This window comes from Artemia franciscana, chromosome 15, assembly GCF_032884065.1.
Source record: "Artemia franciscana chromosome 15, ASM3288406v1, whole genome shotgun sequence".
NCBI lineage: Eukaryota > Metazoa > Arthropoda > Branchiopoda > Anostraca > Artemiidae > Artemia > Artemia franciscana.
In genome coordinates, this window is record NC_088877.1 from 39583316 (window position 1) to 39611296 (window position 27981).

At 33.9% G+C, this 27981-nt stretch overlaps 1 protein-coding gene, 1 long non-coding RNA gene and 1 other non-coding gene across 3 annotated transcripts in view; 2 read left to right on the plus strand and 1 right to left on the minus strand.

Annotated features, from left to right (window-relative positions):
• LOC136036454 (pre-mRNA-processing factor 6-like) overlaps positions 1-21868 on the minus strand; it is a 91123-nt gene extending 69255 nt beyond the window's left edge. Inside the window, exons 1-6 of the mRNA XM_065718693.1 lie at positions 21636-21868; positions 14312-14371; positions 11284-11374; positions 6129-6264; positions 4505-4780; positions 843-1020 (exon numbers count right to left, since the gene is read on the minus strand). Coding sequence (XP_065574765.1) covers positions 843-1020; positions 4505-4780; positions 6129-6264; positions 11284-11374; positions 14312-14371; positions 21636-21733 — 839 coding nt within the window. The 5' untranslated portion in view covers positions 21734-21868. The remainder of the gene's footprint in view (positions 1-842; positions 1021-4504; positions 4781-6128; positions 6265-11283; positions 11375-14311; positions 14372-21635) is intronic.
• On the plus strand, positions 11073-11146 carry Trnai-aau (transfer RNA isoleucine (anticodon AAU)). The gene has a single exon. It is a non-coding gene; the product is annotated as a tRNA-Ile (tRNA).
• A 5675-nt stretch (positions 21869-27543) lies between the features above and the next one.
• The window catches only part of LOC136036459 (uncharacterized), a 61391-nt gene continuing 60953 nt past the window's right edge, over positions 27544-27981 (plus strand). Inside the window, exon 1 of the long non-coding RNA XR_010619733.1 lies at positions 27544-27613. This is a non-coding gene — a long non-coding RNA (uncharacterized LOC136036459). The remainder of the gene's footprint in view (positions 27614-27981) is intronic.

Sequence of the window (27981 nt, forward strand, 5' to 3'; positions counted from 1 at the left end):
AAAAAAAAGTTACACACTCATACCCCTCCCAAGTCCGCTAGTCCAGATGGATCGCACACTCAATCTCAGGGATATTTTTTTCTCGAATTAAGCTTTTTTCTGTCCGCCAAAAATAAAATACTGAGATTAAAAATTAAATATTCAATATATTTTCTTTTAATATTAAAAAAATAACAAATATTATATTTTTCAAAATATTTTTAGAAATTAATTAAATTGTTTTAACAAATTATTTTAAATATAAAAATAAAATGGTTAAATATATTAAAAAACTATATTCCTTTCGGGTAAAAGTTACACCTGTTGAGAAAAATCGATATGACTACTTTAGGCGTGCAGATTTTTTTTTTTTTTTTTTTTTTTTTTTTTTGTAAAGAATATTTTTGTAAGAATGTATAACAGGAAATATTTTACTGTTTTTAAGACATTATTTTATGCTACCAAGAAAACCAGGCATTAAAACATCCAGCTGACACCTTAAGCCAGAAACACGCATTGGACAGGGCAAGGGGGGGGGGGCAATTGTCCCTCTATATTTTAGGTAACGAGCATTTTTTTGTATTTTTGTTGAAAAATTTAAAGAACTTCCCTTCCTTGTCTTAAATTTAAAAAGAAAACAGTTTTTTTGTACCTTTGTAAAAAAAAAAAAATCTTTACTCCTCCACTCATCCCAACATTTCTGTGAGTTAGCGCCCCTGGCTTACAGCTTATAATAATAATAAAAATTCTGACAATTGCTCTGTTTTATACATTTTAAATTAATTCTTTTCTAATAACTTAGTAATTATTATAATCAGACAAATGGTGTAAGTCTATACCATCACTAAAACTATTTTGCTTACTTGATATCACCTCCATATTGAGGTATCATAGATTGAAGATCTGTGAGGTAGCCTTTAGGATCAACGACGGTTTGACCTGTCACTGAATCTGACACCTGAGTTAGTTTGATGTCCATCAGTGTATTTCTAGCCTCTCCAATTCGTCGCAAATCAAGTTCACCAGATGGTGTTAAATTACCTGAAAATAGGGTTTAAGTTATAACGTTAAGTTAAGCAGGGTCTAAAAGAATTTCTAGCCTCTCCGATTTGTCGCAAATCAAGTTCACAAGATGGTGATAAACTACCTTAAAACAGGGTTAAAGGTACAACATTAATTTAGGTTAAACAGGGTTTCTAGTCCCTCCAATTTGTCGCAAACAAAGTTCAGCAGGTGTTAAACAACCTAAAACAGAGATTAAGGTACAAAGTTAACTTAAGATTAATTTAAGAGGTTCCTACCCTCTCCGATTTGTGAAAAACCAAGTTCACCAGGTGGAATTAGACTACCAGAAAACAGGGTTTAACGTATAATGTTAAACAGAGTTTCTAGACTCTCCAATTTGTCGAAAATAAGTTCATCACATGAGGTCAAAACAGGTTTTAAGGTATAACTTTAATATACGTAAGACAGGGTTTCTAGCCTCTCCAATTTCTTGCAAATCAACTTCGCAAGATGGAGAGGCTACCTAAAATCAGGGTTTAAGTTACAACGGAAAGTTAAAACCAACAGGGTTTAAAAAGCTTTGTAGCCTCTCCAATTCGTCCGAAGTTAAATCACTGGATGGTGTTAAACTACCCAAGAATAAGATTTAAGATTTAAAAAAATAGGGTATTCAATCTGTTTCCCCAAGACACTGCATTACTAGATTCCTCATATGGATGTGCACATTAGCAAAAGTGTCCTAAAAGCACAAGATGGAGTTAAACTACCTAGAATCAGGGTTCAAAGTACAACTTAGGTTAAACCAAACAGGGATGAAAAGCGTTTGTAGCCTCTCCAATTCGTCTGAAATCAACACCCCTGGATGGTGTTAAACAGCCCAAGAATAAGATTTAAGTTTAAAAAAATAGGGTATTCATTCTGTTTCCCAAAGACACTGTATTACTAGATTCCTATATGGATAAGCACATAAACATAAAAGCACAAGATGGTTTATAGTCTCAGTGTAAACCATCATCTAAGGTATGTCATGGTTGAGACACTAAGCTATTATCTTATAATGATCCAGCTAGCACATATAGTTACCAAAACTTTAAAAAAGTGTTTTGAAAAAAAGAAAAATCTAGTGAGAAATGTTCTTCATTTAAAGGTGATTCAAAATGGTGCCTTTCATATAGCTTCCTGGTATTAAAATCCTGATAGTAAAATGATAGTAAAATATGCTGGCCAATGGTCTACATGGCGCAGGTACTGATCTCCTGACTCTCTGCCTTCAGCCGGGAGTGCAATGCGTTGTTGGGGGCAAATCATCCGACGCTTCCCGTGTTCCCCCCCCCCAGATTTCTCCAGGTACCCCATTTGGAGCTGGGCCAACTCTTAGCTTAGCTCATAGGATCATACCGCTGAATCGACTCCCGTTCCAAGCAAAATAACCAGCAACACTAGGATTCGAACCTCCCTCCTCATAGACACAGGATTTCAAGCCTTGTGCGCTAGCCGCTCGGTTGGGACGGCCATGAAAAACAAGGAGAATTGTTTTTTTTGCACGGGATTCTTTTTTCCTTTCCTTTATTCCTATTTAAGGGATGTTCTGTACATATAAAAAAAGACTAATAACAATTCCTTAGAACAGCGTTAGTTAGTGTCTATGATATCCTTAAATATTTAAATAGCGATCCGTTAAAGCAACATGGGAGTATTATTAATTATACAGAAAAATCTTGGTTTGACGAAAATAATGTTGGATTAAATAGCAAATTAAGTTTAATTTAATTCTGTCACATAAAAATAAATAAATAAAAAGTGGGTTAAAAATTGAGCTCTCTAGCTCAATTTTTGTCTCCTGTCTCTAGTTCTCACCGTTTTTGAAATATCTGACAATAACCATTTGTATGTTTTCATCCAACGAAAGGGGCTTAAAAATATGTCTTGGCAATATCTTGAAAACCCGAGATGATATAGAAACAGCTTTCAGATTCGTAATCAGCATTAAAAACTGCATTATAAAGAGTTACCACAGGCAGTGCTATCAGCGCTGCCTGGTGATCGTTCAATTTTAGAGGAGCTTCATTTAATTCGAAATGTATAGTTTTAGTTCCCTTTTAAGAGTCAAACATGACGGAGAGCAACTAGCCCCCCTCCTTGACATCTTCTTTTCACAAAACGCATTCAATTGAAATTGTAAAGTAAACAATTTGTTACCAATAGTTCAAACATATGACAGTATCTTTAGGGTGAACATAAACCCCTAGAGCCCATGGGCAAGGGTTGTATGCTATGCCCCGGGGCATATTAGGTTTTTATTGAACGGGTGGTCGTATGAGCTTTGGATCAGACAGAATTCGTTTGATTAGAAGTCGGAATTTTTAGTGCCCTTTTTAAGAGTCAAAAATGAATGGAGGACAATCAGCACCCCCCCCCCCCCCCAAGCCTATCATTCTCCAAAACATATCCGATCGAAATTTTAAGAGATCTATTTTGTTCAGTCTTGTTGAAAGGTCCTTTCTCACATATGTTATTGAGAAAGGTATGCATGTTTAAACTTTACTTTCCAAGAAGACGAAGGAAATTCAGTTGAGCCTTTCAGAGAATGTTGAGGGGAGTGTAGAAGTAAATCAAAACATTTTATGTGTATAAGGATTGTCAAAAGGGCGTAACTGAGAAATACCTGAGTATATTAATTTGGAAATTTCGGGAAATAACAAGGAATAGGATTAAAAAGGCAATATTCGTATGCTACCAATACAACTACAACTTCCATCACTACTACTATCAGACTACTCTATTTACAGTATTGAGGGAAAATTCGAGCTAAATCAAAAGCCGGTATGTGCATGCAAATTGTTAAAATAGCGTATCTCAAGATTTGACTTGGGTATTAAGTTGGAACTTACAGAGAATGCTTAAAGAGGAAGATCATCTCACCAATAGGCAATATGTGCACACTACTGCTAATACGATTGTTACTGCTGCGTTTAGTATTACTTCTATTGATATTGACTTCTACTGTTATAATAAAAAAAGCTACCATTATATTCAGTGGTTTCCCAAAAACAGATCAGACTCTTTCTTAGCGAAAAATCTAAATTTGATTCGAAATAAGAAAGTTCCCCATTTTTGCATGTCTTTCAACGCTTTTTAGGATAAAAATTCAAACCATATTCTTAAAATATAATGGTATAATGGTAGTAAAGGATACTATCAAATGACACTATCGAAAGACAGTAAAATTATCGTCTTACGTTAAACTGTCAAACCGTAGAACTACAGAAAAATAACAAACCAAAGGATTACACTGAGAACATAAATCTTATGATAGGTAGATCATGTTTTAAAGAAAGAGGATGATGAGTTACCAACAACCGTGTTTACTAGCCACCCCTCCGTGGCTAAACAAAAAGCAGGTAGTTTTTGAATGGGGTGTAAAAGATTGAGGTGGAAGAGAAGCATGCGCAGCTCTGCTGTCCACGAGAGGTCTGCTGCATTGAGCTGTTTGTAGTAGTAACATGCTAAAAAAAGTTACCTGGTACAGCAGACAAATTTCCTGGAATTGCAGAAGCCAATCCACTCTTTGGGTCAAGGGTCGTTGAAAAAGTGCCACCCATACTTCGGGCTAAAACTGAGTCAGGTATAGGCGTCATCTTCTCTGCCATTGGATTTCTTTGTCGACGATTTCGAGCGTCGCCCACATCCGGTATGGTTTTCCACTCATCTTCACTGACCTCTTGGAGCTGACGTTTCAAATCGCTAAACTGCTGCTGAATTTTAGGACGCTCTTGTCGGTACTGCTCAAGCTCGGCTAAATAAAATATACATTTAAATACAATATTCCAAACATTTCAAAATGCTTGGACCAGACCTACTGTCTATATTTTGTTTCGAAAGCTCTCCAACTGTTCTTTTTAAAACAACTATACATTAAGAAAAATAAACTTTTTTTTTTATCAAATTCAGGGTAAGAGAGTAAAAGAATATGCCCCACCCCTCGAGTACAAACTTGACCTAGTGAGACACCAAAAGTTATTTAACAATACTTGCAATACATATGGCTAAGTAAATAAATAAATTTTTGAATGGATTGGCTCTTTCAAATATTTCAAATCCAACCCCAGATCCAGGCCCCTATCAGAGTTTCGCTTATTTACCAATCAAAATACTTTTCTTATAGCCATTATACAATGATAAAAATAATAATAAAAAAAACAGAACAAAAAAAAACATTAAGCTAAGTAGTTTGACCTATTTTTCTAGTCTGAATTCATTGGGAAAGCAATAGTTTCCTTAAAGATATTTTGATAGCCTTTCTTACTAAAACTTTGAGTTGACCCATCAGCAAGTCTAGATGGTTTGGAGATACTTTACAATATCTAAAGCTAAAAAGAGCCTTAAAAAGCATTAAACTACGTAGTTTGGCCGCTGTTTCAAATCTAAATTCAACAGTTTAGCAAGCAATAGTTCCCTAAAGAATTTTCTGATAGCTTTTCTTAATAGAACTCTGTGATGGCCCGGCCTTGAGTCTAGAAACTTTGGAGACACGTGTAATAATATATCCAAAGCAAAAGAAATATATATAAATATAAATATTTTTACTAATTTTTCTGATCCAAATTCAGTAGTTAGAGAAGCATAATTCCCTCAAGAATCTTCTTGCAACTTTTCAAAATAGAAATTTGTACATCACCCAGCCTTAAGTCTGGAAGGTTTGTACCTGTATTAAAGAAAAGAGTCTAAAGCTACTTAGTTTGGTCGATTTTTTAATCCTAATTTAGAGGTTTAGAAAAGCAATAGTTTCCAAAAGAAGTTGCCCTTAATAAAACTTTTGATGAACCATCTTCAAGCCTGGAAAGCTTGGAGACACCTGCTCCTAATATCTAAAGCTAAAAAAAAAGAAAAAAAAACCTAAAGCTAAGTATTTTGATCAATTTTGATCGCCTCGAGTCTAGAAAGCTTGGAGACGCCCGCTCTAAAATATATAAAGCTAAGTGTGTTTACCATTTTTTATAATTTGAATTTAGCACACAAGAGAAGCAATAGTTCCCTTCAGGATTTTCTTATTGCTTTACGTAATGCAACTTTGTGATGGCCCGGCCTTAAGACTACAAAGTTCTGGAGACATTTCTTTTATATTTGTGATAGTTATTATATACCTTTGCTCCTCTTTTCACGTCTATCTTTGCGTTTTTCATCTTGCCTATTGTCAATAGCTTCATAGATGGCATCAGCTTCTTCATCGTCTTTGTCATAGGGATCTTTGTTGAAGAGTGAACCTCCATACCCAGAAAACTAGAATAGAGATAGAAATTCTGAACGAAGTGTAAAAAACAGTAATTTGAATGAGACAAGAGGAAAATAAATGAGATAAATGATAAAAAAATATGAAAAAAAGAAATAAATGAAATGAAATGTCTCCCCATGTCTTTATAGAAATGCTGATGGATCTGTTGTGGACAGAAAATCCTCAGCGAGTGCCTTCAATTCGTATTTCACCACACTTCCTTCAGTTCTAATTCCACCCCCGAGTAGAGTAAGTTGTTTTCCCTTGGCAGAGAAGTCTTTTTTCCTTTCCCCATGTAGTTCTACTGAGATTGCTAGTATTATTTCTCAACTTCCTAGCAGTCGTTCAGTTGATAGTTTTGGTTTGAGTAATAATGTCCTTAAAAAAATTAGTCAGTTTGTTTCTCATTCGATTTCACACATAACTAACCTCTCTCTTTCTTCTGGTATTTTCCCTCATTCATTTAAAGTTGCTACTGTTATACCTTTGCACAAAAAAGGTGATTCGTCTCTAATTTAAAACTACAGACCCATTTCTCTTCTTCCCGTCATCTCAAAGGTTGTTGAAAAAGTAGTGTATCGTCGACTCTCTTCATTTGTATTTAGAACTAATTTGACTGATGGAAATTCTCTCATCACTAACCATCAGTATGGTTTTCGTCCCTCATTCTCTACCTTACATGCACTTACTGATGCTACAGAGTTTGTGCGTGTTAATCTGGACAAGGGCTTGTGTGTTTTGGGTCTATTTCTTGACTTTTCAAAGGCCTTTGATATGGTTGACCACAATGTTCTTCTGTCTAAACTATCCTTATTTGGTGTGGATGGAGTCCCACTAGAATGGTTTAGGTCCTACCTCTCAGATAGAGCTCAGTATGTTTTGGTTAACTGTACTTCTTCCTCTACTTTGTCTGTATTGAAAGGTGTCCCACAAGGCTCTGTGCTTGGACCACTTTTGTTTCTAATCTACATTAATGATCTTGTTGATGGTCTTCATCCCCATGTTCACCCTGTTCTTTTTGCTGATGACAGTAACTTTTTCATTGCTGCGGTGGACCTGCCATCTGCCACTTCTATAGCTCAAGGTCTTCTTGATAAAGTAAAGGATTGGTGCTGGTCAAATGGTATGGCTCTTAACAGCCGAAAGAGTTCCATTGTCAACTTTAGGACCCCTTACCGTATGAGAGACGTACAGGAGCCAATCACCCTGACTTTTGGGAATGATATTATACCACAAGCTACTATGGTGAAATTTCTTGGTGTGTATCTTGACTGTTTTCTTTCTTTTAAACCGCATATAACTCACACCCGTTCCTTAATCCTCCGCCAGTCTTCAATGTTGCACCGGATTAATTCATTTCTTCCTCCTGATATTATGGTTTCTCTTTATTATGCTTTTATTCATCCTTACCTTTCTTATTGTTGCTCTGTCTGGGGCAATACTAATAAATCTCTTCTCTGCTCACTTCAAAGAGCCCAAAATAGGGCAGTGAAGGCTACTTTTCTTCTCCCTCGGCTTTACCCTTCCTCTGATCTTTATAATGATACTGGAATAGCTCCGCTGGATCATATTATAGGTAAAAGTACTCTTTATTCAGCGCATTCTGCTTTTCTAGGTACTCTTCCACCGACCCTGCAGCAGTTTTTCTCAAGGACAGGCTCAGGTAGGTACTTTTCTTCTTTGCGTAATTCTTCTCGACGATTTATTTTACCAATACGATCCTCTACAGCAGCTCAGAGGTCTCCAGTATATCAGTCAATTCTATTATGGAACTCCATCCCTTCGGATGTCCCTCTTTTTCTTTCTGCAAAGGCATTATTTCGTCGGGTCTTTCCAGTTCAATAATTTTTGTCTTTCTTTTTAATTCTATCCCAATTTGTATGTCACTTCTCTTCTTTTAAAATCATTTTCAGCTACATGTTAAATCTCCTTCTAAATCTTCTATCTGTTAAATGTCCTTGTATTGTTCCAATGTTTTTTTGTTTTTTGTTTTTTTTTTCGTTTTTTTTTCTTGTATATATTTTATAAAAGTGTTTTATTCTTGTTCTCTGTGGCCCATTACAAGCAAAGCTTCTTGGGCCTATTAACTGATTTACTTTTGTAATAGTTTTTCTTTTAGTATTAATAAATTGATTGATTGATTGATTGAAATGATAAATGAAAATAAATAAATGAAATGAAATAAATAAAAAATGAAATAAATGAGATAAATGATAAAAAAAATATGAAAAAATGAAATGAAATGAAAAATTAAAATAAATAAATGAAATGAAATAAATAAAAAAATGAAATAAATGAGATGAAAATAAAATAAATGACCACATGAGCGTTTCACAATTTGTAACGTTGACGTTGCACGTTTTTTGTGCCCAACTCAGTGCCCAGTCCTTGCATTCCACAAGCATTCTAACAAAATTGTAATTTTGAAATAAATTACTTTAAAGATTATTAAAGTACTAAGGACATTAAAGTAAAAAATTGTTCTAGACCTAATCATACCTGAACACTTAGATTTTTATTTTTTTTCAGAACCTACCATGTAGAGTGCGGATCCCTGAGTGATTGACTGGAGCAAATCCCTGTAAACTTACAGAGGCTTTATTCATGTCCATGTCAGGGAATCTTAAACTTTCCACACGGTTGTCCTCTTAGAGAGTATTTTCCACGGCCGTATCCTACAGCATCACGCAATTTAGCCCACAGCTTGGCAAAAGGTTTTCAGCTGTTGGGGCATGCCTGTAGGTCATCGGGTCTTGTACAGAGTGCATTAAGAAGGCCTTTTCCCTCCACTTACATTTCCCTCTTCCCCCAATCGACCACAGGTCTTAGGTTCAATTACAAATCCTCAGGGATTCAGTTCCTTGCTGGTAAGCGTCTCCATTTATATAGAGGTAAAACACTATCTAAGGGTGCGGCTGAGAGGTCCACTGAGAAGGCAGTTCAACAGTTACTTTCGTAAGCCTCCCCATCACAAGATCTGATTTTGTTTTATCACCGAAATTACACTTTCTGCTATGCAACTAATCGAATTAAAATATCGAGAGTTTTGTTCCAAAGTTTGCATTCCTTTTTTGTTATTCTTAGAAAAACGATGATTTAGCTTGAAATCCAGCATAAGGGTCATACTTTTCATAAAAAAAAGGAGTGTTAGATAACTTCAAAGACCACACTGCCTTTCCATGACGAAAGTAAAACAGTTCAAAATAGGGATGATACCTTTTTATTGACAGTGAATACATATAAAATTATTTAACTGGATATTTCGAACACATATACACTGTTCATCATCAGCAGTAAAACTCTTTTACTGCTGATGTTTTACTGCTGAGTTTTGCTGCTGATGATGAACACTGTATATGTGTTCGAAATATCCAGTTAAATAATTTAATATCTATTCACTGTCAATAAAAAGGTATCATCCCTATTTTGAACTGTTTTACTTTCGAAAAGGAGTGTTAGACCCTTACCAGTTTCTGAAAAAAAGGAAGATAGGAAAGAAAAGAAAAAAGGAATATAGAGAAAAAGAAGAAAAAAGGAAGATAGAAAAAGAAGAAAAAATGAAAGATAGGAAAAAAAGAAGAAAAAATGAAAGATAGGAAAAAACGAAAAAAGAGAAGATAAGAAAAAAAGAAGATAGGAAAAAAGAAGAAGTCAAGCGTCGTTCCAACAACACGATAATACATATAAGTCAATACATTTTGAACCGAGCCTATTTGCTTTCAATACATGTACTTTTAATACTGGTCTAATTTTGACGATCGGGCTTGCTGGGTCCACGACTGAAGAGGACTAATTTCAAAATAAGTTATATAAAGTGCGTTCAAACCTCCCTTAACCGACTTATCTGACTAGCCCGAACTCCCCTGGATATAATCAGTACAAGGTAAAAACAAATACTTATCTAGCCAGGTATTAGCTAAAACCCTTTTGGACAGCTAAACGAATAACAACGTTGACTACGTTTATTCAAATGTAAACATAGTTCATTTACGTATACGAGCCCCCGAAGAAGTGCTACTATTCAATGTGACGTAGGCATACTTTTTCTCTGTAAATAATTTCATGTTTTCCTATTTTAGAATATTAAAATTTTTGATATGTTGAAAGCTACTAATCCTGCATTTTCTGAAGTTAGCAGGTGTAACTTATCTATTAACTTACTTAGACCATCTTCAGTAGCAATCCCCCTAACTTATGGCATCATTCAAGTCTCGAGGATGCCAAGGATAGATAACTGGCCCTGTCGTATAAATAATGGCCTTGGCTGATAGATAATTTTGGTTTGCTCAAATCCAGAATTAGCACCAAAAAGTTTGAAAATTAAAAACAAATTTCTATGAGAAGTAAAAAACAACTTGGACAGTCCCTGACTGAATTGAGTGCCTGAGAACTGGCCCTGTCGTATAAATAATGGCCTTGGTTGATAGATAATTTTGGTTTGCTCAAATCCACAATTAGCACCAAAAAGTTTGAAAATTAAAAATAAATTTCTATGAGAAGTAAAAAACCAAATTGGACAGTCCCTGACTGAATTGATTGCCTGAGAGAGGGGAAAGGGGGTACCCACCCCCTAGATTTTGAAAGTATATTTTTCAGTGATTTAATAAAACAATTGGAAAAACAGCCAAATTTGCTCTCCCTCTAGATTTTAAAGAACAAATTTTGCCCTTCCCCTCCTCACCCAATACATTTCCATGAATTGACACAGTTTGCGACAAAAATCAACTGCAATTCATTACAGTAAGCTATATTAAGCCTGGGTGGTTCATGTGGAGAATGCAAATTTATCAATTTCAAATTGTTAGTCATTCCCTAAGGCCTGTTAGCTCAGTTGGTTAGAGCGTCGTGCTAATAACGCGAAGGTCGTGGGTTCGATCCCCACACGGGCCAATTAATTTTTACCAAATCTGTTTTAATTTGTTTTCAAGTTTCATAGCGTCATTTTTAGAATCATGTCTATTATGAAGATTAATGCTAAAAATGTAAATATATGCCACTCTGTGATTCCAATGCCAAAAATATCTTACCTCGTCATAATTCGAATCGTTTAAATCTTCTTCTTCTTCCTCTTCGTCTGTCTTTTTTCGTTTACCTACTGGTGGAGCATGGCGATCATCCCTGAAATAAACCATTTATAAAATGCACACCAGAAAAATATTCCGAAAATCAAACACACTAGATTCTTGGTTATTTCTAGTGACCTGGCATGTAAGTGGGCATAGAAAAAAAAACAAATAAAGGTTTTTGGCTCTTCTGTAAAAATTCTTAACTTCTTACAGCATTGGCGGGGAGACATAAATTTTTAATACCAGCTTCTAAAGAGACTAAAGCGAGTAAAACTAATGCAAATTCTCTTCTCAATCTTATGTCCCTTGACCTGATTAATGGCCCTTTAGTACAACGAGCCAAAGCTTTAAAAGAGGGCCAAAAAGAAAATATTCCTTGCTGCAATAGAGCTTCTAAAGGAACTAAAGTGAGTAAAACAACTGCAAACTCTATTCTCAATCTTATGTCCCTCGACCTATTTAATGGCCCTTTTTGTGCAACGAGCCAAAGCTTTAAAAGAGGGCCAAAAAGAAAATATTCCTTGCTGCAATAGAGCTTCTAAAGGAACTAAAGTGAGTAAAACAACTGCAAACTCTCTTCTCAATCTTATGTCCCTCGACCTATTTAATGGCCCTTTTGGTGCAACGAGCCAAAGCTTTAAAAGAGGGCCAAAAAGAAAATATTCCTTGCTGCAATAGAGCTTCTAAAGGGACTAAAGTGAGTAAAACAACTGCAAACTCTATTCTCAATCTTATGTCCCTCGACCTATTTAATGGCCCTTTTGGTGCAACGAGCCAAAGCTTTAAAAGAGGGCCAAAAAGAAAATATTCCTTGCTGCAATACAGCTTCTAAAGGGACTAATGTGAGTAAAACAACTGCAAACTCTATTCTCAATCTTATGTCCCTCGACCTATTTAATGGCCCTTTTGGTGCAACGAGCCAAAGCTTTAAAAGAGGGCCAAAAAGAAAATATTCCTTGCTGCAATAGAGCTTCCCAAAGATGACTTGCCAACCCGAGTCTACTATATTGCGCAAGCATCTGCGACAGAGAAAAACTGACAATTTGACTTTAAGACAAGTATTTCAGATTTACAGCTAAACTTGTAAAAAAAAATACCAGGTGACAGGCACTCCTAATCCCTCAGTTCTTTCTTTTTTTCAATCTCACTTCAAAACATTAGCTTACCAAAAAGCCGTCGGCTCATTATATTGCAATCAAATATCCGCTAAAACCTTGTGTTTGTCGAGTCTAGATGCTAAACAAGAATGAATTTCATTGGTTGGCATGGGTTCACCCTATATTTTATTTTTGACCAATAAACTACGCTGGGTGAAACCTGTAGAGACTGATCAAAATTTCAAAAAGTGCCACCATAGCAAAATAATTTGGATGGGCCCAAATTAAAATATAAACTTTATTCATTATTTGACCAACAAAAAACTTGACATTTTTATATATAGCCTGATTTCACATTTTTCCATGCTTATGCGAAATTAGACCTATTGGGATTTGGTATTATTGATATAGACTTGAACCTTGCTAGCTAAAATACTGTATTTTTTTTAGATTTATCAATAATGTAAGGGAGGAAAATGTAATTCAAGATTAACAGGATTCTGAATTTTCAGGGGATGTAATATTTGCTGAGTCTAAAGCACCTAGCCCTCTGTGTACACATACTTCCACAAGCAACACAACACGAAGCTGTATACACTATTTGGTTAAGTTTTTTTTGGATAGCAGGCCTTACACCTTATTCAATTTTCAAGCCCATTTCACTATCGTTTCCTATACCTTTCTGACCATTAACCAGTAGCTTGGTCCTTCGCAATATTATAATGAAGTTCATATTTGAAGGGTTAACAAATTTCAATAAGCTCATATGGCTCTGCCAATATCCATACAACAGCCATGTTATACATCCAAGCCTCTTAGCCCTTATAGCAACCTTAATCAACTCAAAAGGGAACTGGTCACTGTTTTGGAACACCCTGAACAAAGAGGGGCTTATTTTGTTTTTCTAAATCTTCATGATTGATCCCACTGAAAACAATCTGAAGACTACATTGTTACAGACACGTGATTCTACCGTACTTAAAACTGAAACTAAAGCATACAAAGGCCAAAACGCCCTAAGAATTGGCAGAATGTTGAGTGTGGTCTTTCTATTTAGGCCTTAAAGATATCTCGTAATAGACCTCAAAAAAGTTCGTCCATTTTAACAGCAATCCGCTGCAAACAGTATTGTGCTAAAGTAAGACTTGTATGCAGAAAAGCTACAATTCCTCAATTGTAGCTGCCTTCCTTAATTTCAAAAATTTATTGAGAAACACCACATGTTCCCAGCTGTTTGGAAAATTGTCTTTGTATATCCTATTCTGAAACCCTCTAACAACCCTAGTTCTCACCAGCCCATTTCTGTCTTACCTGCCCTCATTAAAGTCCTGAAATAGATGATTCCCTCCAGGATTGAATGGGTTCCAGTAACATCCTTCCAAAAGAGCAAACAGGCTTCAGAAAAAGCAATAGTTTCACAGATAAAACCATGCAATTTGAAATTGATGTTGGCGTTAAAGTGGCAACTCTAGTATTTTTTATTTTTTAATAGGTCAAAGATCATAATTTTTAATAGGTCAAAGATCATAATTTTTAATAGGTCAGATATCTTTTGGTAATATACTCCATGACAAACTCTTGGATATCCTGCTAAACCTGAGTTTCCTAATCCTTGCAATGTTCTCATGTCTTCCTTTCTAACTGAAATCAATATGAATATGGTAATATTTGACCGATTTTGGGCGAATGGGGTCATTTCAACTGATACTTGAGGTGAGGGAATACAATGCTTTTCAATATATTATTTAATAAAATATTTAAAATAATTAACATCAAACATAGTGTGTTAGATGTGAAAATACCAAAAACCCCAAAAAGTGGCCAGGAAGACACCAAACCCAATAAAGTAATTAGCAACAAAATAAGATCAAGATAATTAGCAACACACTTACGGGACGTCATTTGTTTCTCTGGCAGGGCCAATATCTGACCTTGTTGTAAAACCAGTGGCACTGAAAAGAAACAATAGAATATATAAACTTTTGACCAAAAATATTGAATGCCGATTTTTTTTAGAAATAGGAAGCTTTAAAAACAGTGAAGAGGTTCTACTTCCAATCTTAAGAATTAATCTTCATAAAACAGAATTAGGATTTTGAGCACAAACTGGTGAGATTGTAAGAAAAAAAAAAAAAAAAAAAAAAAAAAAAAAAAAAAAAAAAAAAAAAAAACATGCATTTGGCAATGTTCAAACATCTTCTGCTAGTTCTTATTAATTATTGACAATGTAAAATGGCCAAAGAACAGACTTTTTTTTAAGAAGGAAAAACGTTTAGAAGAATGACAATTTCTGGTACTCATTTGATAGTCTATATGTCAAAAAGTAAGCTTCATCAAAAATAGAGTTTGATCCCAGTTTTTAGGGTTATAATAAAAGCAAGGTTAAGAAGACTATACCACGTTTACAAATGAAGGATGACAGATTGCTAAACAATGTGGTTTTTGGCCATTTCATTTGAGGCCAAACGGAAAGGGGTTTGTCCCCAAGTAGAGTAGGAATTAGGAGTTGCCCTATACCAAATAGGGTAGGGGGTAGGAATTTGGAACTAAATGAGAGAGGGTAAAGAGCAGGTATGAAAAAAGTTCCAAATCCGCCAATAGAAGAATTTGACAGAATAACAAAAGCTGCCAACACTTTAGCAGCACAACATGTGTTTTGACAGCTTTTCTTTGAGCAAAAAGTGTTTTTATTTGTAAAAATGGTAATTTCAGACAGAATATGCCAACAAATTTTAAAACGGCGAAGTAGTATTGCAACTTTGCTACCCCACTTTTTCCAAGATGGGTAAAGAGCAGAGTTTTGAATACATTGCACTAGACATGGAGTATAAGCAGCTGTGTTGACTTTAGGTTGTTTTGCATTTTGTGAGGAGAGAGCAGTAGTGATAATATTTATTATTAAAAATTGCTTATTTTTAGGTTTAAGCAATGAAAAGGGTATTAAAATTATGTAATCAATCATTAAATTAATGAGCATAATTAAGTCACTATCAGTATTATATAACAGAAGTAATCTTATCATATTGAGAAGATTCATTTATAAGTCCATGGATTCTACTGTGAATTCTAAAATAAATACTATACAGATACTTTTTTTTAACATGCTAATAAAACAAGCTGATAAATGTTATCAATATTGGTCTTTGGTCAAAGGATGAATGTTATGATCTGGTTACTGATGTTTTTCTGTTCAAACTCATCATTCAACTGGGAGAGTTCAAGCTTAAAAGGTTTTACAATGGTTTGCAGATCTATAATAGTAACAACCTGACTTCCTGCTGCTTCAAAAAAAAAATGTCACTATATGTCACAATATACTTTTCATATACATAAAGAAATTTCATTAATTGCTTTTCGCCTCTTCACAAACACTCACAAACAATATACACTCACAAACACACCACACACTTACACTAAAAGGGAGAAAAGAGGGAAATTATTTAGTTTTCTTTTTGACATAAATTAATCTTGACAACAAAAACAACATCTACAAACATACACTTAAAAGAAAAATATAAGCAAAGGGGAAAAGAACAAAAAGAATTAAAAAAATAAACATTTGCATGGACATACTAAATAATTATAATTTCACTGTGGAACACCTCCTAAACACATTGATTGACTTATTTCGGGTTGGCTTTAATAGTAACATCCCGACTTCCTGTTACTACTACTACTAATAATAACTCACAGCAGCACCAAGCCGCCTGAGGCCAACACAGCTACGCACGCTCCTCCTCCAACCTAGTCTAATCAAAGCCTCACTCTTTACACTCTCCCAGGAAGTTCACATTTCCTTTAAATCTTTATTTTTAACATCCTCCCAACCCAGACAAGGCTTCAAAAGAAATGTCCCTATATGCTTCTCATATATATAAATAAATTTCATTTATTGCTTTTCGCCTCTTCCCACAAAGAGAGTCTGTATACAGATTTATTTTCAACATAGGAGAATTATGAGTATCATATATTTCATGAGGAGTTTCTTGAATACAGTTTATTTTTATAAGCAATGCAGGAATTGCAATGTTTACCTACAAGAGCTAAATAAGAAAACAAAAATCAAATCATCTTTTCTCCTTACATGATATACTGTAAAGTTTAGAAGCCTACAAAACATAACTTAAAATACAGTTATGCATCACGTTTTTTGTAGATCTTAATATAATAAATCATATATTTGTCAATCTTAAGATAATAAATTATCACATTTCTCAGTGTTTTCTTTTCTGGCCTTTGGTCTTGAGACTACTAACTTAACTACTTTCCAAAATAGCAAAAGCCTCTATCTAGAATTGTGCTTTTTTTTAGCCAGTAGAACTAAAATACAAACATATTATTTGATTTACAGTCCAATGTGAATTTGATATAGTCATCTATTCTATATCTGATGATACATTAAATTCAAATCTAACAAACTAGACAATTTACAACTCACTTACATTTTTGCTGGGAATATGGGAAATTGGCCAATACATTGTAAAGATATTTTTCAGTTCTAAAAATAATGCTATCTGGGGGGGGGGGATATACATTCTATTACCAAGAGTAGTAGTAATAAATTTTTCATATTGCTGCACCTCTACTCTTGAAGGAATCCAATGGATGTATGATAAGATATTTATTTCAACAAATTATCTAATACAAGACCAGGGGGGAACATCAAAATATAATGTAAAAAAAGGCAGGAAGGAATAACATGATGCAAAAATAATTTTAATGATGAAATGTATTCCAAAAATAAATTGCAGTGCTTGAAACAAAAGAAAACAGATATTTGGATGAATTAATGGTACATTAATTAAATTGAATAGTTGTGGGCATCGAGTCATGGCTAATTGTAGAAAAAGCCAAGACAGATAGTCCAATTGAGTGAGAAGAAAAACCTGGCAGTATTTCCCCTAATTCATTGCCAATGTTACCATCTTCCACTTATGCTACACCTCTCATGTTACTCTACAATGCCAAACTAGAGTCAATCTGTTGGAGGTCTCCCCAGCTTGGCATGCTGGATTCTTCCATTATAATTAACAATTTCAATTATAATGGCAAATTTTCCATTATGTCACTCCACAATGCCCAACTAGAGTGAATCTGTGATTGACTCTAATGGTTGAACGTTCAACATGTTCATCATGCTGGGTTGAGCAAATATATTTGAAAATTAGCAAATATATTTTGTCTTAGGCAAGTTGAACCAAGAATTTAGAATTAAAACATGAGACCAATAATTTAGCCAAGAATCAGAGGCAAACAAGCATATAAAGTCAAAATATGGGACATTCCACAATGAGCATCAGGCAAGGCAATTGATTCAGATTACAAACTTAACCATGGAAAATACATGTATGATATTTTAATTATTTGGAACAATGGGGATTCAGAAATTTGAGGTTTTCTAAAATATTAAAAAAAATAATTAGGAGGGAGGCTAATTTTTACAATTGAAAAAGAAACTGGGAATAAGTTACTGTTTTTGGATATCTGGATTCATAGAAAAAATAATGATTTAATATTTTCAATTTACCATAAACTGACCAACAACAACCATTATTTGTCTTTCATGTCCAATAACCTAACCCAAGTAAAAATGGGAGCAGTTATTTCTTTAATTGATAGGGCATTAAAATTAGTATCACAAGAATACATAAATAATGAGCTAATTTTCATGATGGATATTTTTATAGGTGGATGAAAAGATGGTTCCCCAAATAATTGAAAAATGGAAAAAAAGTAAAAAGAACCAAAAATACTAGAAAATGATGGGTCAAATCAACAAACAAACTATACAACTTTGTTGTATGTCCCAAAGTTGTCAAAGACATTAAGAAGAGAACTAAGCAAACATAATATAAAAACACCATTTAAATCTTGACAAACTATTGGCTTGTAACTAAATAATGGGAAAGATTGTGTTCCAAAAACATACAAAAGAATGTATACAAAATTCTGGGTTTTTGTGATAAGTTTTATGTAGGAAGGACACAGCAAAATTTAGAAAACAGACTACAGCAACACAAAAATGCCACTGACTGTTTGTGAAATTATAATCAAAAACCAGAAACGCTTGAATCAGCTATAGCAGAAGATTTATTTGATTTTCCTCATCATAATATATTGTTTAACCAGACAAAACTATTCACATTTATAGGCCTCTTATAAAATCTAGGCTAGCAGAAGTCAATGAACAGCATCCAAACTTGCAAGTGACAAAAATCACTCAATTTACAATGCATGAAATTTGTTGACCTGTTTGCCATATCTAAATAGTTCAAGGGTTTTAACCTATAAATGTAATCACGGGTGGTGACCTGAGATTTGTTTTGTTCAAATAAAAATTTTATTTTATTTTTGATAGATCCCATTTGCCAATCAGATTGTATAGCAAAAAGTATCAAAAGACTTTTGCATTCTTATCTGTGATTACAGTTATGCTGTATTTTGGATGTTGTATTAATATGTGATTTTTAGTTATTTGTTCATTTTTCCTCTTTTGTTTGTGTTGTTCTTTGTCTTTAGATGATCAAAGTTTTTATTTTTTTTTCCATTAACAAAGGCTCCCAGATGTGGAATCAAAATATTCAGAATTTTTTTATTAATTAATGTTTTGTTATTGACTTTCTTTTTAGTATGCTTGTCTCTGCCTTATTCAAATTAAACCCATTTTTTCCTCTCTCAAAATCTCTCTTTTGGAAAATCTACAGAACTAGTAATTAGCTGTCCAGCTACTGTGTAGCTCAGCTAACCTTGACTCCTTTTCTATCAATTTTGTTAAAACAAGGAGCAATTTATAATTTGCATTATTTGCTTTTCAAATCCCACACACAAATTATTGATAATATTTAGAAATGGCAGAATTAAAAGATTTGTAAATTGTTTAGTTTATTAGACTTGAATGCAATGAATCCACAAATGTGGAATAGATGACTATATGAACTTGGCATTATATTTTATCAAATAATATAATTTTATTTCTACTAGCAAAACAGAAGTAAAATTCTGGATGATGGGCTTTTGCTATCTTGGAAAGTAGTTAAGTTAGCAGTCTCAAGTGCACTCAAGTCTTGGTCTCCTTAAATGCACTATAACTAGCTGCTTCTGCAAGTCTTTCTAAGGCTATAGTCAGGTCTACATTAGATTTTGATGCATGTCTCACCTCCCCTGCCTGAAAAATGATACTAGCCTAAATGAGGGAGTTTAGAGGCATGCCACAAAGTGCAGAGCTGGCCTACATGATCTCCCTTACAACAAGAGACTCAAGTACTCCAGCTGACAGCACTCCTTTTCTGGTGCTACTGTACCTGACACAATACTTCTCACAAGTATAATGCTCAACCAAACAACCCCCTCTTAGCCAAACATTCAAGCCAGCAACATGCAATAGGTCATGCACTCACATAAACTGTCAAAATGTCAGGTTAATACATGAATGTAGCAACATTTCTTCTCCAGCAGTGCTGTCAACAACTAGAACATTCTTCCAGCACAAATTGTGATTGCACCCACAGCTGTACCCTGTAAGTCTAGACTTGACAAAGAACAGAGCCACAAGTGGTGGAAATATGATTGGGACTTTTAATCCTAATCAATTAACCACTGATGCCAACCTCATCACCAGAGTGTCTTGTTAGGAGGCTGATACTGTCTGTCATACCTAACCATTGAGCATACTCTATCCAGAGTTGCTGCTGTGGGGTTGTGTCAGCTTTAAACCACTTAAGAATGGTCATCACAAATCATACCTATCTTCTGGTTGGGGTTATACTCTCCAGAAGATTTCTCTTATAGCATGTCACTGGGCCCTAACACAGTGACAAAATTTTAGCATCCTAAACACAGAGCATAATAGATCCAATGCAGACCTTAATTTTGCTCCAAAGTGCAAATTAAAGTAATTAAGGGATAAAATTTTGGTAAATTTTTACTTTAGCTACTTTTGGCTAGCTTGGAAAGGGGTTATGTTAGAAAAATGACTTTCAGAGATGGGTCTACAGGCTAGAGTATGTCCCAGGAAGGTATTTTGAAGTACTTACCTCTACTTCTTCTCTCACTAGAGGGTCCTGACCTTTAAAATCTACATGTCATAACAATGAAACCTTGCAAAATAGATTTTCTGCTTAAATGAAGTACAAGAAAATTGTTTTTAGCTTCACAACTTTGCTCAATAGCAACTTATAAGGTTTTAAAGATATGCAAATACATTTCCTAGATTAAAAAAAAAACAACATAAAAACATTGATATGGCTTAAAATTTGATAAATATATAACAGTTCATATTATTGATATAGCCTACCAATAAAGTGAACATACTATTCAATAGCCTTTTTTATGCTCTTTACAAATAAAATAATTACTTCTATTGAAAATTCATATCTAAGTACTTTTTGAGCTCTTAAAGTGAAGAATTTTTAATTAAAGTACAAGTTATCAGTTAATTTCCAACAAAATAGGCATAGCCTAATACTATGTTTTCTCAATGACATTTTCTTGCTTGTTTTCAACAAAATAATACTACATTTTCTCAGTGCCAAAATTATTTATAATATGATTAGTTTAGGTTAGGTCAAAAAGTGCTTAAATTTGAATTTGTAATAGAAGTGAGTATTATATTTATAAAGACCATAAAAAAAGGGATTGAGTGGTATGTTCACTTTATTGGTAAGTCAATAATACGAACAGTTATATATTCCCCTATAATTCTACTCAAATAACAGGAATTGTACTTTCAGAACAAAGAAACTGATAACTGGAAATTAAGGTACAATGTTGTTTTGTCAAAATTCCAATAGGTGTAGCCTAGACCTGTCATGTAGGCCTAGGCACATTTCAGGGTCCTCTAGAGGGAGTGGAATTAGGTACTTCAAAATACCTTGCTGGGACATACTTTAGCCTGTAGACCCATCCCAGAAAGTTTTGTTACTTAACCTAACCCCTTTCCAAGACAACCAAAAATAGCTAAAGTAGAATTTTACCACAGCTTTTAGGACTGTATGAATAGCCTCATTGATAATCTTGGAAGGTTCTTTTGAAACATCTGCCTCCACTCTACCCCCTTCTGAAGGACAATCAGCTCTGATGCCCTTAGACATTTTTGCATTACTAGGTTAAACTTTTAGCTAGCAGACAAATCAAGAAAACAATTTACCAGATCAATTTCACTGCAGCTTAATTACTTTTATAAAAACCCAGCCTACAAAAGATAGAAGGATAGCCTACCCTCTACCAACACCAGCAACATATCCAAGTGGAGATTGAACACCAATAAAAGATTTCTTTCGTTGATTAAGACTTATCGATGGAATGTTCACTGCCATTTTAGCTGTATCAACAGTAGTAATCAAATCTTCAGCTTTTAAGTATATTTGCTCTTGCTATGTAGAAATAAGGTTGCTAAGTTTAAGTGTATTCCAAGTTATTTACTAGCTAATCTTTTCCTCAAAATCACATTTCGCAAAATCAGTCATCTAGAATAAAATATAGTAGATGGCAATATATAATAAATTTTGCAATTCATGAAGGAAAAAGACAGTTGGAAAAAAAATTCTAATTTTTTTTAATAGTTAATCGGCAGAAAATTCCCACTATGTAGCTCGTAACTTTTTTCAAATTTTTTAAGCCCAGTGTCTGCGCAAGGAACTTAAATCAGATATTTAAACTTCAGCATTACATATCAAGAAGTGATGGCGAATCTCGAGCTTTTTTATTCCGTATGAGCCCCCCCCCCCCCAACGACGCCCCCTGTCAAGAAGTTTCTGTTCTTCTCTATTTAATTTGAAAGTTAAGTAAAATATCAATTAAAAAAAAACTTCTGTAAAGAGATTAGTTTTATGAAAAATAGTTTTCAAAAATAAATAAAAGTGATAAAAGTAAAAAAAAAAACTTAATTCAGACTGCTTTAGCCTAAATCGTTTTAGCATCGTTTTAGCCTAAAATGAGTTTCATTTTGTCATCAGAATACGTATGGAACAGAGCTATTCCCACAATTTACGTGAAAAAAAAATACTGGTGGCAAAATGTTGACGAAATCATTATTATGTCATGTAACCCCCTTCCCCAGGCTTTAATAAAGTTGACGAACTTTTCCTCAAAGAGAATATTTCAAAGTTTGCCCTACTCACAGGATACTTTCACCTCTTTGACCTTACAGCCGTTTTTGAATGAAATAATTTGAATTTTCAGGTATTAACGTGAGGTCTTTTCAAAAATGATCTGCAATAAACAGTCAATGTTCAAAGTAAGACTAGCTTATAAAATAACTAAAAGGGTTTCTTCGGTTACTCCAAAGATTAGAGTGGCCATAGAATTTTAGTTCCAAGGACTGATTCCAAACTGTTTAGCCATGAACACATCAACTCCTTTTGAATCTAGTATTGCTCGGTAACTTTGTATCCTAAGAAAACAAGCTGAAACTAAATGAGGGTGCCCCCCCAAAAATTATACTAGACTATTGCAAATTGTATATGCTATCTAGTTTAAAATACAGGATCTATTATTTCCAAATGCCCTCAATTACTTTTCTAAATCCTTTAAACCTTAACAAGCTCTTATAATTAAAATAGCTATGGGCATTTCTCGGTGACTTTGAATCTTAAAAAAAAACAAGCTGAAACTAAGCGAGGGTGCCCCAAAAAAATTATACTAGACTATTAAAAATTGTATATGCTATCTAGATTAAAATGTAGGATCTATTTTTTTCCAAATGCCCTCCATTACCTTTCTAAATCCTTTGAACCTTAACAAAATTTTATCATTAAAATAGCTATGGGCATTGCTTGGTGACTTTGTATCCTAAAAAAAAAAACAATCTGAAACTAAGTGAAGGTGCCCCAAAAAATTATACTAGACTATTAAAAATTTTATATGCTATCTAGACTAAAATAAAGGATCTATTTTTTTCTAAATACCCTCCATTACCTTTCTAAATCCTTTCAACCTTAACAGAATTTTATCATTAAAATAGCTATGGGCATTGCTTGGTGACTTTGTATCCTAAAAAAAAAAAAATCTGAAACTAAGTGAAGGTGTCCCCAAAAATTATACTAGACTATTAAAAATTTTATATGTTATCTAGATTAAAATAAAGGATCTATTTTTTTCCAAATACCCTCAATTACCTTTCTAAATCCTTTCAACCTTAACAAAATTTTATCATTAAAATAGCTATGGGCATTGCTTGGTGACTTTGTATCCTAAAAAAAGAAAAAAAAAACAAAAAAAAAAACAAGCTGAAACCAAGTGAGGGCGCCCCCAAAAAATTATACTAGATAATTGCAAATTGTATATGCTATCTAGATTAAAATATAGGATATATTATTTTCCAAATGCCCACCATTACCTTTCTAAATCCTTTGAACCTTAACAAAATTCTATCATTAAATAGCTATGGGCTTAAACGAGCACACTGTTCTGTTTAAATCAAGAGAGACACCTTGATTAGGACTCCCCTAAGAGAAAGAGCCACTTGTTAAAGAAAGCAATATTTCTGTAAAATTCAAACAAAGGGCAGCAAGGTTGTAGTATACTCAAAAACTATTGCAAAAAAGACTGTTTGCCCCAACACTCACTCATGCTGATATCTCTTTCAATCAGAGGTTCAAAATTTGAATCAACAGAGTCCCTGATGTTTAACCATTCGTTGAACCCCCTCCCCTCCCTTGGTAAATAGGTCCACCTACTGCTAAGCTCGCCCCATTCCCACCAAAGGAATGTTCTGGTTTCTGGTTCCAAAAGTCTGGTGCCAAATCCACTGATCCCCAGTAACTTTGCAGAACAGATACTTAAAGCATTGTCCTAATCGTAAAATAATATATCTGCATGTATCCCCTTTTCGAACCTCAATCTTTATTCTCCTTTCCCAGTTGAATCGTCAACCCAATCTGTTGGACTGAACACCATCCACTTTGCCTTGGGTGTGCATATCAACTATTGCATTGAGTCTGAAAATATAATTGATTTAACGGAAATCCTACCTCCAATACTCCTGCTCCGAAATATCACTAAAATTATTGATAATATTTGTTGAAAAATCACAGAAGATCGCACATAAATCTAAAAGTTAAAAGTCAAATGGATACATTCCAAACAAATTCCTTTCCATAAAGCTAATAAACATAATGAAACGGTGACTCTACCACCTCTATAACCAACTCCTTGCCATAAAGGTAATAAACATAATGAAACGGTGGATCTACCATCTCCATAGGCAACTCCTTGTCTTAAAGCTAATAAACATAATGAAACGGCGGATCCACCATCTCCATAACCAATTCCTTGCCATAAAGCTAATAGACATAATAAAACAATGGATCTACCATCTCAATAACCAACTCCTTGTCATAAAGCTAATAAACATAGTAAAACGGCGGATCTACCATCTCCATAGCCAACTCCTTGCCATAAAGCTAATAGACTTAATGAAACAATGGATCTAACATCTCCATAACCAACTCCTTTTCATAAAGCTAATAAAGATAATAAAAAGGTGAACCATCTTAAGCCAAAGCACTAGGGATATATATAAGGGATATAATTAGAAAAAGAATAAAGTCCAGCAATAGCCAACAAATGTCGTTTCCTTTCTCCTCAACAGAACAAACCGTTCTATATTTAGTATCTAAATCAGTAGCGTTTTTACCTAATAGTGACCTATTAAGTTGAGGGATGCACCATTTTTGCCCGTGTTGTATTTGTCTCTCAGCTAATGGAAGCATTTAGTATTTCTAGTTTGACTGCCATTCCTACTGCACGAAGACCACTGCCCTCAAGGGTCTTTGCTCTAAGTAAAAACAAATCTTGGTTCGCTCATTAAAATTTAAGTTTATTGTCTCCCTCTTCCATGATGACAAAATAATTTTATGTCTCAATTGAGAATCCCAAACCAGACTAGTTTACTACTTTTTTTTTACTGCTTTAATGATAATAACAATTTGTTTCCATCGTCTACACAAAGATGAATGTACATAGATTATAATAAAAAGAAATAAAAATCAATAAAAGCACAACCAAGAAATTCACAGGAAAAATAACAACTCAACTGTAAAAACAGACTTGAATTATATAGCTAAGCGAAAAGTTAACGACATCTTTGAAGAAATATTGGAAAACAATCAAATCTATTGGAAAAGTACTGACTACGAGCCATAAGAGGCAGCTGAAGAAGATATTTCCGAAACAGGAAGAATATGGATTGTTTTTTAATAATAACAATAATAATCGAGATATAGTGCTGTAGCAGGGTCAATCTGCATTGGCTACTTGTAAATTCAACCATTAACAAACTAATGATTCTCAAAGACAACAGCACCTTCAATGGAAATCTACACCTTTTAAGTTATTTAATACCAAGTTTTTTTAAGCTTATTTTTTCTGATTTGTTTGTCTATGCTTTACTTTTTTTCAATTCTGCAACCACTAGTACCAAAAATCACATAAATGCACGAAGGTTTTTTAATTAAAAATTGAATTATTGATTTTTACTAATTTTTAAGAAATGTTTGGTTATATAAGTTTGCACTTAAACAATGCAGAAAATACAATTCCATATTCCGTGTTCTTAGCATTTTAATCTAAAATTCAGTTGGGTTATAGTGTGCCAAAAATTAAAATGATTCATATTGTAGCCCATAAATAAGCTATAATTTATTAATAAAGTATAATAAATGGTTGGTAATGATTTATGCGCTAAAGTTTCAATTATTTCCCAATTCCGTAAGAACGACCCCGAAACACTGTTTGTTTAATTAGAACAATAAAAAGCTCTTTTTTTAAAGTGCTAAGAAACTTTAGCGTAAAGCGCGAGGTTTTGAGGAGGAGCAATATCTCTCATATACACAATAATTTCTGTTCGTTATAAATTTTAATGTTGCTCCTTACTTTCAGTTGAAAAAGCTTGTTTTTTTTTAATTTTATTAGTCTATATTATCGACAATCAAATTAAATTGTTATGTGCTTTGTGAAACATTTAGCAGAGACACTCATTTTCATCAAAATTTACTATTTTGATTTACTATTTGATTGCAAAAAAACTATTGCAATTATATGGCGTCAAACAGAAAACATTTTTTTTTTGTGAAATTAAGGCCCTATTTGAATTTTTCCCTAAGTCTTGACCTATCTAGATTTTTTTCTACCTATTGCCTATATTTGATCTAGTGATCTAGTCCCTTTTGATGATCTACTACTGCTGCTAACAACTTATCGTAGCACAAAGCCACCTGAGGCCAATACAGCCACGCACACTCCTCCACCATCGCAATCTATTCAAAGCCTCTCTCTTTACACGCTCCTAGGATGTTTAAATCCTTTAGATATTTCTTCATGACGTCCTCCCAACCCAACCAAGGACGACCTGCTTTCCGTTTAGCCCTAGACGGTTAACCAAAAAGCACAATCTTCGGCAATTTTTCATCCTTCATCCGCACAATGTGCCCTCGCCATCTCAACCTTTCTTTCATTATAACCCTAGAAAGCGGGATTGAACCAATCCCGCTTCGTACAGCATACTGTTTTGATGATAGTGCCTATTTTCTAAAAAAATTATAGTGCTGAATCCAAGAAAAATTTAAAGATAAATGAATATTTTTTTTTTCTTGAGATGAAATCTTCGGTGCCGCATGATTTTTTTTTTTTTTTTTTTTTTTTTTTTTTTTTTTTTTTTTTTTTTTTTTTTTTTTTTTTAATTCAGTCAACGCAAAATATAATCTAACTTTATATGATTTTCCGTATGCCTTTTTTTGTCTTGAGAGGGATTGGGGATTCGGTAGACCTACCTAAAAATCGGGAGAAATGGTAACAATATTTGGATTTTTTTTTTGCTTAAAATACTCTAATAGCCTACTAACTAATTCACATGTCGACCGGTATTTTTGAGAAGAAAACATTAATTTTAGAACATATAATTAAATATTCCAATGAAACTTACTAAAAAAAAACAATGTGTAAATATTTCTACCCCTTGAGATTAATCTCTTTGTATAAGTGTTGTTAGTTATAGTGTTGTCAGTTCACAACTTCACATATAGCATCTATTCAGTGAACATCTTAAACCGGATTTACTCTCACAAAGTTTTGATAAAACAAGAATGCATTCGAGGTAAATACTCCTACTTTGCGTCGGACCATTCATTTAGTGTTCAGCAAGGTTAATTTGCTGTCGAATTTTTTTTGGATAGATTCAGATGCCAATATTACTCAAAGTGAGTAATTAAAGGAGTTTTATGTGGTAGTATATTTCTACAGTCTATTTTTTCTTGGAGTTCAATTACTATTTTGTATAATGGGAGGAAAGAGGATGAAGGCAAAATCTGACGAGTTTTTTCTCACATCCAGTCCTATGGAAGGAATCTCAATGAAATCACTAGCTGATAGTTTGAGTCTAGTTTTACAGACTGTTAAAGAAAATTCAACTACGTTAAATGAGCTGAATGTTAATTTTTAAGGATTAGATCAAAGGATTTCTAAGATCGAATAATCTGTATTGGAATCAAAATTGGAGGTGGAAGGTATTAAGCCTAAAGTGAACAGCCTTGAGGTAGAAACCAGCGATTTGAAGAACCACATTTCT